At 42.3% G+C, this 17,978-nt stretch overlaps 1 protein-coding gene across 2 annotated transcripts in view; it reads right to left on the bottom strand.

Annotated features, from left to right (window-relative positions):
• Positions 1 to 17,978, bottom strand: part of slc9a1a (solute carrier family 9 member A1a) — a 30,162-nt gene that overhangs the window by 10,569 nt on the left and 1,615 nt on the right. For both annotated transcript variants that reach the window (XM_076736927.1, XM_076736926.1), the window contains exons 2-5: positions 7,785 to 8,257; positions 5,667 to 5,917; positions 3,934 to 4,151; positions 2,550 to 2,752 (exon numbers count right to left, since the gene is read on the bottom strand). In XM_076736927.1, the coding sequence (XP_076593042.1) occupies positions 2,550 to 2,752; positions 3,934 to 4,151; positions 5,667 to 5,917; positions 7,785 to 8,257 (1,145 nt within the window). The remainder of the gene's footprint in view (positions 1 to 2,549; positions 2,753 to 3,933; positions 4,152 to 5,666; positions 5,918 to 7,784; positions 8,258 to 17,978) is intronic.

Here is a 17,978-nt window from a genome sequence, read left to right as displayed (position 1 = left end):
GCATTTTCGAAATGTCGGCTGCATACCTTCGTATGCTGAGTTAGTGAAAATCCCGTCCCGCATATTTTCTGCAGCCACTGTGCACGAAGTTCGGTGTCCTTCGGGAAGCAGTGGAAGCTAAGCTCGCTGTTATAGCGACTTGAGCCGGCACAAAGTGGCACACAACAGTGCTCATTAGAGCCACCCACCGTCTTCTGGAACTTAAAAGTCCCTCTCACATTATACTTCGTCTTCTTTCGTGGATGTCGATTCCTTTTTCATTCCTTGTATTTATTTTAGCGCTGTTTTGACTGGAGAGGGAAGTAAACCGGAAACTGGTTTGCCGATTTCAGGCGGAATCGGAAGTACGTCACGAGGCTTGCACACAGAGCCTATTCTTCTTCTTTTTTTTTTTTTTTTTACTTTATTTAAAATGGCTGAAAATGTGTCTCTAACTCATAGAGGTCTATTTCAGTCAGTTACCAACAGACACAACAGAATGGCTCCTGGAATGCAAAATCAAACATCAGTCTGATGTGTGTGTGTGTGTGTGCTCGTGCCTGTCTGCACCTAAAAGCTCAAAGGTATCATTCTGCCTCTTAAAGAGATTAAGCAGGCCATCTGGTTAACTGTAATAGCCTAAAGTGGATAACAGAAGATTCATGCTCTTTAATTGTACCCAGTCCTGCGACCAGGCATACATGCAAAGGAACCTACACTTCTATCACATCCACTCAAACACACACAACATGACACTGGGATATTCAACGTCTACATGTACGCCTTCATCCTAAACAGCGGGAAAGTTAATGTTTCATGTTCATGCTGAGTGTTTGAGTCTCAAAATCCAGCCTCTTAAAGAAGTGAAGACCAGTGACCTCAGTTCAATTGACAATAAATCCTCATCTTTCCACAGTATGGCCGTGAGGCTGTTTGGTCCTCATAAATACAGAAACACAGAATGAGGGCTGAATAAGACATAAAATGACATTATGACTGACTCTTACCAACCTAATGCTACTCAGACCTAAGACATTCACCTAGCCAATCAGTCTACAGGCAATCCAGAAAACCAAAATCTTAACTGGAATAGTGCAGTTAATCAGGACAATCATATCAGAATTAAGCCTGCACAAGAAAGGAAACGACATCCATTAAAACACACACTCCATCCATTCTTCCTCACAGAGTCATACTTTTAACTGACTCCACGCTGCAGGGGAAAAGGGCCTCTACCCTCTGCCTCCTGGTCTGCATCTGTCTCAGCATCAGACTGCCACTGCTGGATCCAGCAGCATGAATAAAACATGTTTCTAATCTAGCCTCAGTGAAGGAGAGAACATGTCGTGTCAAGGTTTTATTTTAGCTGTCTTCATTCTGGGTTCAATTCATATCCAAAGTTCTTCCTACAGTTTCACGAAGACACTGTTTTGTCTGACATGGTGCTGAAAACGGACGCACACAATATATTTATGCAATCAGTGGCTGTTTCTCCTCATTTTGCCTTCGTGTAATGTTTTTGTATGTTATCTTGGGGTTCACTCAGTATGAATGTGCCTCTACATAAACCATGTATGTATTTCTTTTGCATAGGTTTCACATTCCATGAATGAATTGGCTCACTTGCCTGCCTGCCTGCCTGCCTGCCTGCCTGCCTGTCTGTCTGTCTGTCTGCCTGCCTGTCTGTCTGTCTGCCTGTCTGTCTGTCTGCCTGCCTGCCTGTCTGTCTGTCTGTCTGTCTGCCTGTCTGTCTGCCTGTCTGTCTGTCTGTCTGTCTGTCTGCCTGTCTGCCTGCCTGTCTGTCTGCCTGTCTGCCTGCCTGCCTGCCTGCCTGTCTGTCTGTCTGTCTGTCTGTGTACTTCAAAGCTGAAGCTGTTATTGCATTTTCCTAAACCATCTGGAGCTGCTTACTTCAAGACAAAAAACATCAAGAAAAGTCTGACCACTTGAGGCTGAGGATCTGATGTGACATCAATGAGACCTTTTTTATAGGCAAAGTAATAAACTGACCTTTTCCTACTTATACATGAGGGTTCCTTTGATGTTCAGTCCTCAGCTTGACCAGCAGGAACAAGATTCACCCGTTTAACTGAACGTTGCAAATAACATGTTTGTTCTGAGACAGACTGGGTTTGTTAGTGTACTGTCAGTGCGAACTTAAACACTGATGGAAGAGAAAATTCAAACTAGACTTATCAGGCAAATACACTCCACCAAAAAGGAGCTTTTTTGCAAACCTATATAGATTGTGATGACTTATGCAAATGAACGGGTAACATAGAGAAACATACTAAAATCCACACTGTCTCTTACTTTGAAAAGTGCACAAGAGGATGAAGAATGTCTAATCTGTAATGTTTTCACTGTAAATGAAGAGTCACAGTACAGGAATCTCTTGCTTAAACAGGCCTTAATTTACCAAAAACTGTATTTGTGCATTGATTGTGATCACAATAACATCCCATGATAAGGCTTGCAGAAGGTTACAACACAGTAATCCAGGCAGAACAAGAGGTTTCCACCTCCTAAAGTCTGTTTAGACCAAAACAGGATACACAGGGTACTTGTACCTGAACAAAGACAGTGAAGAAGATGACAGTGATGATGGCGGTGAGGAACATCTCTCTCATGGGAAAGTGCTCCCTCTTCAACAGGAAGCCGAGGGAGAAGGCGATGGCACCTCGCAGGCCACCGTAGGCTATAATGAACTGGTCCTTGGTTGTCAGTTTGACGATGCGGAACTTGTTGATCACGTAGGTTAGACCAACCACACCTGGGAAGGACAATGCAAGGAGAGACTGAGGTTGGATTTGTTTGGGATTTTCTGTAAATGTTACAGACTTCTAATACATGAAAGTCACCATAATAAACTTTCTGTAACATGTTTGGGATTTTTCAGTGTGCTTTTCCTCATCTTTCACACAGACTCTGATGTTGACATAAATGAAACCAGTCAAGTCACCAGTTGCTGTCACAGTGACCTTGACTTTTGACCTTAGACAACCAAAGTCTAATCAGTTCATCCATGACTGCCAGTGAACCTTTGTGCTAAATTTGAAAAAATTCCTTCTGAGCATTCCTGAGATATCACGTTCAGGAGAATGATGCGTATGTACAGATGTATGTATGAACACATGGAAGATAAACGAAATACGCTTTGGAAAGTACCAGCAGTACTGCAAAAGAGAAGTGATTTATAGTAAACAGCCTAAAACTTGTCAAAATCACAGGAATGTCCCTTTAACTGCACAACAACTTGAACTGCTTTCCATCACAAGACCTTGTATCATGTGATGCAAGTAAGTGCTGCATCATTATCGACTGCAACAATTCAGTCACACACAACATATTTGTGTTTAGAAAGTCTGCTGAAAGCCTCATCAGCTCCTAAAAATGTGAACTAAAGATGAGATCTAAGCGTGACGTGGCTGAACACCTCATCATTCTTTTGTTTTCTTATTCCAACAAGACTATTAACTAGCATGACAAATCATCAACAGGAGGACTTGTGACGGCTTAAAGTCAACATGGAAATCCTTCAAGGCACTTCCTCACACGCCGACAGCTGTGTAATGAAACATAGTGGAAACATTTACTCCTGTCAGCGTTCCCAGTTCCCTTTTTGAGAACAACGTATTTTTACACACATAGCTGTGTAAATTAACTTCCCTTCAAAGTGTACTATAATACTTTTACCTCCTTTGGCAATAAACGCTATGCAACTTCACTTTTGTGCTTTTTGACTTGCATTTACGCCTTGTTAATGACGTGTTCAAAAGCACTTTAAGAGATAATCTAAAGTGACTCTCTCATGCAAAGACTAATCGACAAAGCTCAAACATTTTATCAAAAATCCTCTAAGAACATGTCCTCTGCTGCATATTGACAGTCGTTTTATACAGCAATAGTGTACACAAGGGAAACAAATTAAGGAAAAACTGCAGTAGAGCTGACCTATAACCCGTGCCACCAGACACAGAATGACAGTGACGGTGACGAAGGTCCAGTTCCAGGAGTGAGGTCCGTCCACCGTCGCCACGCCTAGAAAGATGAAGATTAGTGTCTCGCTGACGCTGCTCCACATTTTCAAGAAGTACTTGATGGTGGTGTGGGACTTGTGGGATATGTTGGCCTCCACATAAGGTCGCATCACTGCTCCGCATGCTATTAACCTGGGGGGACAAGAGGCAAACGTTTGCTCAGTTCAAAGACATGTGCGTGTGGAGGAGACCCAAAATGAAACATTATTGAACATATTATTAAAATGAAGCCAAGTAAGATGGATCTATAAATGTTACAGGGAGAAGCTAATTAGAAGAAGCTGTAGTTTGACTTTACTTGTCACTAACGGTGACATCAGAGTTTTCCACTAAAGGAGCACTGTAGTTACCCAGCTTGAGTTCCACACTGATTATGGAAACATGATCTCCATCCCTGCCTGGTGACCACTTCTCTGTTCCATTCTGGTGTCATGCAATGCTTCTATGTGAAAAACGTGGAGGCCAGAAACGAACGCCATCCATGCCCCATAACCCACAGCAGCTGCTCAACATTCACCCGTCCCCATTCCTCCCCCAAGTCATAATTAGCTTGGCTCTAAAGCCTATAGGGAAACAATGAAAGGGATTCACACCAGTAAGCTGTATTTCCCCTTTCTAGACTGATAATGCATATACATATTTAAAAAAAAAACATCTCGACAAATCCAGTTTTTGATGTGAGGTGCAAGAAGACAGCCATAGGCTTTGGAAGAGAATGTCCTTGAAACTACACATCCTTTGGCCCTGACACAGAGGGGCGACTCAGTATATCATCACCTCCTGTCTGCAGCATCAATAACTGCCAGCACCTTAAACAGAAAATTAATTGACATGTACTGGAGGAGCTGATGAGAAACAACACCTCAGAGCATGTTGGCATGCCGGTAAATTCAGGCTTTGTTTAGGTGCCTTTAGATCAGTTTAATTCATTATATCACTGGTTATACAGAGATGCACCGCTGAGTTACTGTCATAGGGGAAGACTGAAATAGATCTTTCCTGCTGTGGCAAGGTTGCATATAGAACACGTCATCCAATCACTGCGGATAGACCCATATATCAAAAACATGCAATACAAGAGGGACGTCCCTGAAACAGCTGGAGTATTTCACACCTACCAGAGAGCAGACATAAACCAGATACTCAATTTCTAAATGCTGAACCTGTTTGAAGTGGCTCACAGGGCAGACAAATGCAGCAGTGCTGCCAACGTTAGGGATCCCACATACATGGCCACATGCTACAAAATACATGGTGTCAATGCTCTAGCATGCTTTAAGACGTCTGGCCTCAATGCTTATACTACATGTGTGAAAGAAAGATAAAGTATATTCCTCATTTTCAGTTTGTAGAGCTTAAGAAAATCAGGTAACTCATTAGTGGTTTTTTTAAATGTTTGGTTCAGATGAAAGAAATAAATCTGATTTGACAAGATTAGCAGTCTACAGCCACAATAGCGGCTCTGCGAGGATGGACCAAATTTCTTGGCAGCCCATCTAAACCAAAAATGTTAACCTCATGGTGGTGCTAAAGGAAAGGTCAGGGGATCAGAACAGTAATTATTCAGTATATGCAGTCATTTGTTCTCTGGGCACTGTGCAGGTACAACAATTATTTTCATTCCTAAAACTTCAATCCCAAACTTACGCCATGATGCCAGAGAGGTGGAACATCTCAGCTGACAGGTAGGCCATGTAGCTGTACACAAAGACAAAAAGTGGCTCGATGACTCGGGTGTGGGAGGTGAAGCGTGAAGTGAAGGCGGCCAGGATTCCATAAATGGCTCCCACTAGAACACCACCCACCGCAACTACCAGGAAGGAGATGATTCCCAGGAAACCATCCATCACTGTCACTGTGCCAACACCTGCGTACTCCTCAAACAGGTGGTATAACACCTGAAGAAGGAGAAGGGGGAGAGAGACGGGAGGAAATGAGACTAGGACATAGAGTGATTTCCAACAAATTAAAACAAAAGCCAAAAAAGGTCTGTTAAGAAAGGGTAGTGAAAAGTGCACCTGCTATACTCCTATACACCACCTGCTATGTTCAACAGACGAACAAAGAATAAAGACTGGCCTAAATCACTAATATATATCGAATATATAAAGGCAGAGCACATCGCATGAACTGGGTGAGGGAAAGGACAACTGCAAAATCTGGCTGGTACCAAATGGATAAAAAGATACTTATAATTCTGTATCACGCATTTTCACCATGGGGATGTACAGCCTCCTGTAATGACAGACTAATGGTGCAGATCAACTGCAAAGCACTCCGAGGCTGATGAGCTCTGCTCTGGCTCTCACCAGAGGCTAACGTAAACAACAGCACACAGCAGTCCAACTTGTTTTAGTGTGCACTGAAGCCAAGCTGACCTGCAGACAATAGCCCGAGGTGAATGAGTGTTTGACGAACACACTGAGGAATAATTGGGAAAATGGAAATACTTAGCACGGTATTCAACTGGCAAGTGTTAGCTGTCCAAAACACTGGCTGTTAAAACTCAGGTTGGTGTCTGAGGTAGCTATGATGCTAGCATTAACAGTCAATTTATAATGTAGATGGTGCTGACTGGGAACAGGCCAGCAAACAGTTGGTGTGCTGTGTGCTGTGTGCTGAGGATTATTGTGCGGTATCAAGCTAGTCAGTTGATCACTAGCTGTGTGTGGACAGCTTAAGCAAAGGTTAAAAGTGAAATTCCATGAAAAAGAGCTTTCATGTTAAGCTAAAAAGTTTCAACTTGTGTCAAGATCCTCCACAGATGGAGAAAATGTTGTTTCTCTGAAGAGTTACAAGTGCCGCCCAGTTATGGTTAATGATACAGGAACTACAACCAAGGCCTCACACCTCAGCATTGTCTTTATAGAGCTGTCATGATAACTACTGTACTTTTGTTGGATGATATATCATCCCAGAAATAATTGCAATAAGCAACATTATTGTTATTTTAAGATCATTATATGCCACTGATATCATGATAATATGATAGCATAATAGTGCATGTTCACCCTTTCAAAGAGCAATAAACTGTTAATTAAGATATTCAGACACTGGAATTGGAATGTGAAAGAAAATCTAAAAAAATCCATCATGGTTATGTTTTAAATGAGCTTTTAGGTTAGTTGAATTGCCACTTTTCGTTGCCACTTACTTTATGTCAACTTTAAACAAAGTCGACATACCAGCTCGAACACGTTAGTGGGCTCTCCTCTCTCATTAGGCTTAAACCCAAAATATTCCCACAATGGAGTTACAGAGTGTGGCTTTGAAACCAAGTCCATGTGGACTTATTCTTCCAAACATTCTGGCTGGAGTCATGCAGTCATCAGGAAAAGCGCCCATTAGCCTGAGGAAACACGTTGTCTTCACTTCAGTTCACTGTGTGTGTGTATGTGTGTGAAAGAGATGCCTAAACCCCGCCCATGGTGAAACTCAACCACAGAGAGCAGACGAGAGGGCAGAAGCAGCGTGACCAGAAATGTCAGTGAAACATGTCTAAGCACAGTTTTTTCGGCTCTTTCAGTTTAGAGAAAAAAACACTCTAGTGCTGCGCCCAAAATTTGTAGGAAAACCCTGCTGATTATTCTGGCATCACGTCGCCTAAAATGTTGGTGACATTTTTATGCAAGCAAACATGCATATAAACGCAAAGGGAAATATCGAGGGCAGCTAAAATGATAAAGGTCATATATTGTACGACAAGTCCGTAATGTAATTATCATGACAGGCTTATGTGCGCAAATGGTAGCATGGAGGTCTCACCACAGTGACAGCATCGTTGAGCAGTGATTCGCCAAACACCAGGATGTGCAACAGTTCATTGATGTGGATCTCCTCAAAGACAGCTAACACAGCAACAGGATCCACAGCTGAGATGATGGAGCCGAACAGCAGGCAGGGCAGGAGCTCGAGCTGGTGGAGGTTGGATGGATTGGTTGGCTGGATCTGACACACGGCATACAGCAGGCCCCCGATGAAGAAGGCATTCCACAAGGTCCCCACAACAGCAAACATCAGGATCGTGCCCAGGTTCTCCATGAAGGGACGGATGGGCAGGAAGTAGCCAGCATCCAGGATGATGGGAGGCAGCAGGCAGAGGAAGAATAGTCTGGAGTCCAGCACTGGAGGGACCTTTTCTCCAGCTAGTCTGATGAGCCCCCCCACCAGCAGGCCCACCACAATCAACAGGCAGCTTTCTGGCACAATGCTGGACAGCCGAGGAATCAGGTGGAAGCCTGGAATAACGCAGGGATGCAAAGGAATGGAGGGAGACAAAGGACAAGAATGAGGACGTGATTTTCTGTATCTGGAAGTCACTGCAGGATTCAGCTTTAGGCCTTGTCTGTATTTGTCTGTCTGTGTGTGTGCGTGTCTCTGCCTGAGCGATGAGATTAACTTGAATTATTGACATCTTTTTTCTCACATTATTTAAGGTAACACAGTGAAAGCAGACAGAATACTCACTAACACAATATTACAAGAGCAATCAGCAGTGACATACCACACTTCGGTGAGTACTAGCACCACCCAGGTAACAAATTCTAACCTCTGCTTTAGATTTAGCAGCTTGTTTGATGATGCAGAGCTCTCTCAGGTAAAAAAAAAAGCATTACTGTATGCAGGGCTTGTTCACATCACTTTCAATTTCAGCATACATATCAGTATTCTGCAGACTTAATGTTTGTTAGAAATGCAGAGGGAAACACTTGTGATTTTTGTGTAGGCTGTGCAGACATATCAGAGCTTGCCTGGCCCCAACTGATTATTGCGACAGGCAATATTCTCTGCATATGAGTTTAATGTATGAGTAAAGTGTTATCTTCGGTCTCGATGCTGTTGTTAGGGAGAGTACTGTGTATGTTGTGTAGTTACTGGTGTGACACATAACCAACACCATGGCCTTTTCAATTCTTGTAGGACAAAATGGAAATAGTATGCAAAAGATTTATTACAGACAGATCTCACATGACAGTTCCCCATTTGAGGCTGCAATTTCAGTACATTTGCCATGAACCCACATTCAGGAGATGAGTTTTATATAAAAAGTGCTGCCAGTGAAATGAAAAGAGAATATTTTTAACTTCCATTTGTTGTCTAGTTTACGAACCAATCCAATTTTTGAGGAGTTCCACGTGATTGGAATAAACTTTTGCAATTATCTGCTATTACTTGAGCCTGCGTGGCTGACATGTCACAGCACAAGCAGCTCTGCAGGGGAGCTCCCAGAGACTAGTAATGCCTTTACAAGCAGCAAGACTTACTGTCTGACAAACGACAAAAGCTGTTTGACTATAAAAGGCTGCCTTTTGACTCTAACAGGCTGGGGCCACAAATATCATCACCCCAAGGTGCTGTGAAGTTTCACATGAAACTATAAACACGGACAAGGCTAAATACATACACACAGAGAGGTGAGGGGACAACTGTGGCCTGTGCATAAGTGGTTAGCAAAAGAGGATGAAAACTTTAACAAGACAGCTATGTCCATCCCATAGTGACAAGTCTTTCCTCAGCTATGTTTACTGTACACGACAGCAGCACAGGGACATGTCTCTTTCCAGCTGGCATTGTACCAGCTGAAGACACGGTGCAATAACACAATAACAATAACACACAAACACACACAGAAATATGAACCAGATAAGGCTACATGTCCACACACCGGCTAACCACTTCATAGGGGTGGATGAGATGACACATGATGGATCATATCAATGGATCATGGTGAGACACAACCTGGCAGTACTGCAAACAATTATGAAACTTTATTTACACTCTGAATGACACATTTTTGCAATTACATAAAATTATGCGCAAACACAATCGCATCTGATAGCTCATCTGTGAGAAATGCTACCTGCTTTACATTATATGCCCCATAAGGACTCAATGCCCTTGTGAATGACACAATAAGTCTGTGCGTTCAGGCACACAGAGAGAGGGGCTGACATGTTAATTGGGCCATGTCAACAAGTCGCTTTTCACATACGCCCTAAGCTACAGCTGTGACATGGAAATATGCTGTCCACCCACCCCGATAATTTTACATTCAAATGGTAACATGCACAAAGAATACTCATCAATAAGCACCACAGCTACAAAATTCAAGCTCTTCAGGACAAGGCTGGACGGTGCAGACACCACCTTGCACAGTAGCCACAGGGTGCGTTCCCTCCTGAGCAAGGAGGGAGGGGCAGGCAGGTGAACAGCCTGGTCCAGTTTGCTTATGTTTGCACAATGAGGATCCCTGAGAAGCTAATTAATATTCACTCATTAGGACATTGCACAGCTTGTTACGCAATGGCCAGTCCTTGCAAATACGCTGCCAGTAAACATGAATTACCACTGCAAGTTAATAGATCATTGACAATTGACAAATACGAACTGGAATCTTTCTGAATTTTCATTTGATCATGTCAATGTAGTAGGGCTTTGTCTTAACAGTGTGTGAAAGTTTAGCATGAGAAATCCTCTGCAGGAACACAAGGCATCTGAGGTAGGGGGAGGGGTGTTTATGCTCGGCCAGTTTGAGGACAACACTATTAGTGTTTCAGCACACAAGCTCAACAAATGCATGTCTGTGGATTATACAGCTGCATGCAGCTGGAGCTCTGAGGAAAGACAGTGAGGAAGCCTTTATCTTTAATGGTCTAACGAGACCCAATTTCCCTACAACAGGATGTCACGGGCTGAATGCTCTTCTCTTTTCAATGCACTTTAGCAGAAAACAGGCACCACCCACAACTCTGCAAAGGTTTAGCAGCCAGGTGGGTTAACAAAGATATTCTGTGATAGCTGCTTGAAACACAGGAAACAGAAACCATATGCGATTCCCCCTAAAGGCTGATGTGGCGAGCAGGATGTAAATTCCACAGCTAGTTCTGAGACGATCCAAAGCACATTGTCTCCTCAGGAGGAAGCATCAATCTGTGGGTCTATTGGAGGCTTCAAAATGAAAGCTAAATTAACACCATAAATTAGCTCATTAATGTTCACAACATTTCAACCCACTACAGACACTGTTAGATAATTAAAACGCTGTGTCTCAAAGTGACGTCAACACCACAGAGATCTCTGTTCATTGTGGGGGACACCAGATTACACGAGAGGGCCTGCCCACTTCCAGTAAACTAATTGGTTCCAAGATGAACAGAATAGATTACAGTGCCTTCCACACAAATTCTGCAAGCAACTGAGAGTTTATATCAGCTTGTTATCATCCTGCGTCATTACAAATGTGGGTAGTGAAGATTCCCTTGTTAACAAAGAAAATGTTGTATTTTACATTCTCTTTTAATGGAAAACAAGCATGTTCATCCTGTTGCAAGTGGACAGAGGGCAGCAGATGGCAGTGCATACAGCAAGGTGCTACTGGATCCAAAGAAACCAGACTTGCAAATAAAGACAATTTACTTCTAAAAGTCAGACCATGAGAGGACATGTGCTCATAATTTCTAAGCAAACAAATTATACCTGTATGATGCTGGACAGTATGGCTGCACTACTGCACTGCTATAAGAAACTGAAGGCCAAGAGGACAGTGGCTCACTAATATTGTCCAAGAAGTGATAGCCTCATGTCTACAGCATGTGACTGGGAAACCACAGAGAATGGAATGCTCTTTACAACTTTATTTAAATAAGCGACTTGACTAGAAACACATGCTTATTTTCAGCAATGCCTACAGGGACTACTTGCAATGGTGGGCAGGGTTTCAAGAATTCCTACATCCAAACACCATTATACCTGGGAGGGGCCAAGTTTCACAAACTTCTTCTGTTGTTAGCCACTGAGCAGCTCAGGTTTAATGTTGCTGTAGATCATTTGACTTGAGAAAGCCCATCTGGTCACACACAGTTTTTCAATACTCATAATGGAACTACCCATACTTCAAAGCTCTACTAAAAAGAAACATAACTGAATCCAAAGGGTGGCATGGGGAACCAAGTGGGGCTATTATTAGATGACAAGGAGTCCCATAATCCCTTGTGTGAAGTGTCCTTCCGAGTGACATTAAGTAATGAACCTTAGCAAGGGTACTTTTGGTTCACAGCTTTCACTCCCTCAATCATGATTCATAAATAGGCCAAAATAAACTGGAAAAAATGGCAGGCATATGAGGATGGTGACAGATATTTTCCAAACAAAACACCAGCAAATTCAACATATCACTTATCATCTTTCCATGTCATAGCAAAGCCTCGCAATTCACAAATATTTAAATACAAGATAAGCTTAATCTTAAATCTGTCACAGCATGAGATCTTACATTCTTGAGTCTGTAGGTTTTGCAAAAAATGTGGTATTTTAGTCTAGGAAAACACTGGCCTATAACCATTGATCAGTGGTTACAGGAAATGAATTTTAGTTTTTATCATGTAAGTCTGAATACTGCAGTGATTACCATATCAGTCACTGTACATATTGCTCATCCCAGCAGAAGCTGTGCAATGGGCAGCAGGTCACAAGAATGCTTTTTCCATTGCCAAAGGGAGAAAATACCTAAACTGGTCTAATGACCATGCTCTGTGCCAAACCTTCAATAAGAAGATGGGCAGTGTTGTCCTCGAGGAAAGGGCAAACAGCTCATGACTGGACGGATTAAACATTATTACAGCTGGCGCCTCGAGCAGTCGCACACTCAACACTGAATCCAACAGTGACACTCTAAATGAGCCATTATCATTCATGGCTGACCAGGAGGGACAAGTGAAGACTGTGCATGCTGGAAAACCAGGAAGCAAATGAAAAGCTACATGGAAAAAATCTCAACACGTCCAGGATCTAGGGACAAAAGGCTCAGTGGAGGAAGCCTGAAAGGTCCAACCTCGGCCAAGTGGTGACAGTTAACACATTCTTATATCTCCCCTGCAGGACTCCAATTATGGCCCTCAGTGCTCTTCAAGGGAGGGAGATAAGATAGTGAAAAGGAGGGCAGGGAAATTCAAAGAGTAACTCATGACACACATATGCAGTGCTGTCAACAATATATTGGGTAAAAAAGGAAAAAAACAATGTAATGCATGGAAAGGTTTTTATGACCAATTCTTGAACTCTAAGACCAGACGGTTCATCTTGGTTGCTTATCAATAATGGCATGCGCTGTGTCTTTGCCCCACTCGCTCCTAAGAGCCTTTATGCAACAAGGTTATTGAAAATCACCCAAGGGTAACCGCTCTTTCACTTCTGCTTGTGTACCCAGTGTCAGAACAGCCTGGCACTGGCTACACACCATCTTTTCCAAAGCCAGGAAGTGTGTCCTGTTGCCAGGTGACTAATTGTATAGTTCTGGCAACCAGATCTGCTGTATCAAGCAAACATAAAAGAGAGAAAACATTTAAACAGTCCCATTGTTACAAAAGGTGATTGATGATACATTTGTTTGATCCTTTTCATAGAAATCAAGATGTGTAACTGGCTGGACAGTTCGCCAACAGTGCAACACATCGAGGTTCACAGGAAGGACAAGAAACACTTGTATTACAGAGTGATGCAGGCCTTGGTCCCGACGACAGCGCTGTGTAAAAGACATGCCTTTGTGGGGCATTGTTTGATTGTGTGATGCAGATCATTGTGCTTCTCAAGTTGCTTGTGCAAGACCAGCGCTGGTTTAAATTATTAATAATGGCCTGCTGCTGGTATATTCCAGTATGATCCCAGATGCCATATCTGCACAATACTACAGGCTCATATGGGTGATTTCTCACGAGGTTTGATCCTTACTACATTTCACAAGCACATCCTCCACTATAACTACTGAATGGAGTACTATTCAGTGACAGTATCAAATGTCTTTTTCAAGCAGTACTGTACATAAGCCTTCTAGTGATCAGCGTCTGATGTTTTCAATGGAGTGAAGGCAAACAGGGAGAAAGATGTGGCTTCAGAAGGAAACAAAAGGATAAAATAACATTAGTGCAAACACTGTATCTACCTTTACGGTTGTCTTGTGACTGCCAGGAGACAGTCTTGTTTCATGGAGACAAGAACAATATTTTAAATAAGGCAGTTATTTCTATGATGGTTAAGAGTCCAAGCCAATGATCTACCCATAAGGCCTTTTTTTATAGCATCAACTGCAATCACTTATAGCTACAATGTCCTTAGCCTAAGACACCTAAAATGATGATTATTGCTTGCAACCCTGTGACACATGCACAGAAAGGAGAACCATGAAACCAATCAGTAGCTGTTATTGATTTAAAGGTGACTTACTTGAACATCTTGGATATTGACTAAATCGAATAGTCTTATTAAATGTGAGGCAAAGATATCTATATATGAGATGAGGGGTATGTCAGTTTTCTTTAGGAAAAACTTGTGTGCAAAGTCAGAACATCAGTAACACATTAAAAATGTGTACAGCTTGTGGAACATTGAGCTTTGCCAAGGGTGTGGTTTCTGATGGCCGATCTGGAATCCTTCCCATGCAGGCCTTATAGATAAGGACAATATCAAGGCTCATATTTCTTAATGGGTTTGCCAAATCCTGTAAGTCAGGACTCCAAAACAACAAATGTATCAATTTGTAAATTAATCATCATGCTTAACAATCAAAGTATGGCCAGACACTGAGTGCTACACTGTAAATTCACAATAAGTCAACCCTTGGCTGATTCTGGTGCACTCTTTAAAATTTCAATTTCATCAACAAAATGTTATTTCAATTTTAAAACCTATATTAACTGAAGCAGGAAGTGCTATGGCAGACACGTTTGGTTCAAGAATGATTATACAGGTAGTTTGTGGGTCAACCAAGTGATACTGATAACATATCTCCAACCTGGGTTACCATCGTTTACTGTAGATAAAGCAGTCCTTAAAGGAATGGGCAGCAAACAAAGGAGTGAAACAACTGCAGCATTTCTGAAATAATGTTAATCAAGACATAATGGATCTTAGAAAATTAAAGTACACACTGTGAAACTAGATTTAAGATCACAGATTCATGTCTGGTAATTCTAAGATGAAACCCAGCCTTAAGCTTTGCAGTTTTTCAGGTGAGAGAACCAGAAACAACCAAAAGAATGGGCAAAAGAATTCAATAAATATCTCTAACTCTTAACACAACTGATAAAATCTGAGAGGGGTTCCACTCTATCTGGTTAAAACCAGGTTACAGCAATGTTTAACACAGATGGTCAATCTATGCCTGCTGAAGTTGCAATTCTGGGCTGCCATGTATCTTACTACACAATAATGACAAAGGGCACTTTTCACCATTCAGGCTTTCAAAGTCTGCACTTACATGCCCACTCACAGTCGAGTGGTTCACTGCCACACCTCTGGAATGAGTATAGTCTTCCAGCATTTCCCCTAATGTCACTTCCTGCTGTCTACATAAACAACAAAAACACAAAATAACAAATAACTATTCTAAAAATATCTGTACTTCCTCTGAGGTCATTCTTCTTTCTGGACGTGCTTTAATAGCTTTTACTTTTCGACAAACGCAGTGAGCACAGCACAATAACTGTAACTACAAACACTACAATAAACAAAGTTTGTGTTGGGGTAAAACAGGGGTAATAACACTGTCATGACTGTATTCCAGCATTGCAATGAGAGTTTCACTGTAAGATAACCATCCACGAAAATATCATGGTTTCATGGTCATACAATTAGTATTTTTATCATCAGTTACAATTACCCTTAAATTCAATTCAATTCAATATTCCTTTATTTGTCCTGCGAGGGGAAATTCCAGATTACAGCAGCATCAGTAGATATTTAAAAGGCTGAAAACATACAGTGTTTTTTTTTTTTTTTGGTTGATCATCAATTTTCATACTGCAGTATACTGTGAAACCCTACCATACTCATTAAATCACTGCAAACTTTGCAGAGTCTGGTTTGGCCTCCATAAAGTAAGGTACTAGAAATGAAAAGTCCCTCCTCTTTCCACATCCTGCATTCTTGCTGGAGAGATCCATATCACAGCATCACACTCTACCCAACAAACTAAAAAAAGAAGATATTTTTCATTTCACTTTGACTCTGCTCAGCTGATGCTCCTTCCCTCTTCTTCACTCCTTACTCACAGGAATCAGGATTCAGGTTGCCGTCCAACTCCCACTACAACAAAAACCGTACTCAGATAACAGCAACCCTGTAGGTAACGGTGTGTGGCTTTCATGGAGTGTCACAATGAAGTAACACACACCTTCTCCTCAAATTGTTTGGCCGGTCGTGAATTATAAATGGAAGGTAAGTCTAAATGGACTTGTCAGACATGTTACAGGGAACCTCGCTGGAAGGAGGTGAACACGCGACACAAGCGGCTTCACAACCATCAAGGTTGTTGCCAAAAGGTGTGAGCCACTGCCCACACATGTATTGCTAGTGAAGATTATCAGATAAACCTATGTGAAAGGTCAATGTCAGTGCCAGGTAGATGTTTGATAAGCACTACACCCTACTACAATGTACTCATTATTCTTTATAACTGCAGGTTAAATCTTGTTTATGAGTCTCGTTACATATTACATTCACAAAATGAATGTGGGACAATGTTATTTAGATAAAAGCTTGCTAGCATTCATTCCTCCTGATTATAACTAAACAGATCCTTTTAAACACACTCTCCATCTAAACACAGGCCAAAAATGGATCACTTTATAACTATGTAGCAGGCTTCCAGTGCCAATTATAGCATTTGACATAGGTTGATAAAGCATAGTTATTTCTGGTTAATACCCATCTGCAGCCTAATTACAGGAGCCAAAATAGAGGATGTCTCATAAAAATAAGGACTTTGCCACTTACTCTAACAGTGTTAGGGCATAATCTGATGTGAATTACATCCCCATGGTTTTGATTCATAAGAAAATATTTTGCACTGGGTATAATCAATTCAAGAAAAGTGCTCATGTGGAAAAAGACAGAAAGGCATGGTGCAAACAGGCAAGGTTGCTTAAGAGATAAATAGACAGAGAATGTGCTTTTAGGCTTGTAAAATATTAGGTCCATGAACGTGAATCAGTCGCTGGCCCAAGGCTGAGTGGTGTAGCAGCCACATTGAATTATCCACAGCCCATTTTCAGCCGTCCTGGGATAATCAGAGGCTTAAGGTCACCACTGTCTGCTGCTGCTGTCAGCGTTTACACTCTTCCAGTCTCATTTTTTTCTGCCTCCTTCCTGCTTTCTATACTTAAATCATTCCTTAAACTCACTCTCTCTCTCCTCATCCTCATCTCTCATGTTCACTTCGTGCCCTTGAGCTGCGTCCCAACAAAGAGCTACCAGGGCCAGGTGGTCCCTCTCTGCCTGTCCTCCCCCCAGAGACACCGGGCTTCTCGCCCAGACAGTGAGGCAGTATCGTCTCCTCGCTACAGGCTGGAGCTCAGTCAGGCCTCTGATGTCACAGGCAACTGACAAGCTGCTGGCTTTCAGAAAAAGATGGCAGGGGGCAATGCAGTGTTCTGTGGAAAGCACAATGTGAGGATGGATTGATGAAAGAGGGTGAGACAGGACAGTACACAGAAAGAAAGAGGAAAGAGAGGAGAGCGTGAAGGAGTGGAGAAGTGAGGCGCAACAAAAGGTGAGAACACAGAAGACGCTAATGCAACAGAGGAACATGAAGAGCTGGACAGAAGTCTTTCAGCGTGCATCACAGCGGGGGAAAAGCCTCTGAAGAAAATCACAAAGCGGCTCAACTCAAATTCGCTTGTCAATTTTGAGACACCATTCACGACAATGCTGCAAGGCTCACAACAGCGTAGCAGGAGGTTCTCCTGTGTTGAAAACTTGCCAGCATGTTGCTGTTTGACATCCAGACTGCTGCATCAAGCTGCTTAGTCATCACTGTAGCAGAGACTAAGTACAGTACTAGAAAGAGACCCTCTCCACACGAGGCTGACAGAACTGATGAGTAATCTGCGTGACCAGCAATACAGATTTACCCTCGGAGTCTCGCCTGAATTGAGCGATTCTGGTGAAACTGTTAGGTCAGCGTGC

The sequence above is a fragment of the Chaetodon auriga genome, chromosome 8, assembly GCF_051107435.1.
Source record: "Chaetodon auriga isolate fChaAug3 chromosome 8, fChaAug3.hap1, whole genome shotgun sequence".
Taxonomy (NCBI): Eukaryota; Metazoa; Chordata; class Actinopteri; order Chaetodontiformes; family Chaetodontidae; genus Chaetodon; species Chaetodon auriga.
Note: the sequence above shows the minus strand (reverse complement) of the source record. Positions and strands in the feature narration are given on the sequence as shown.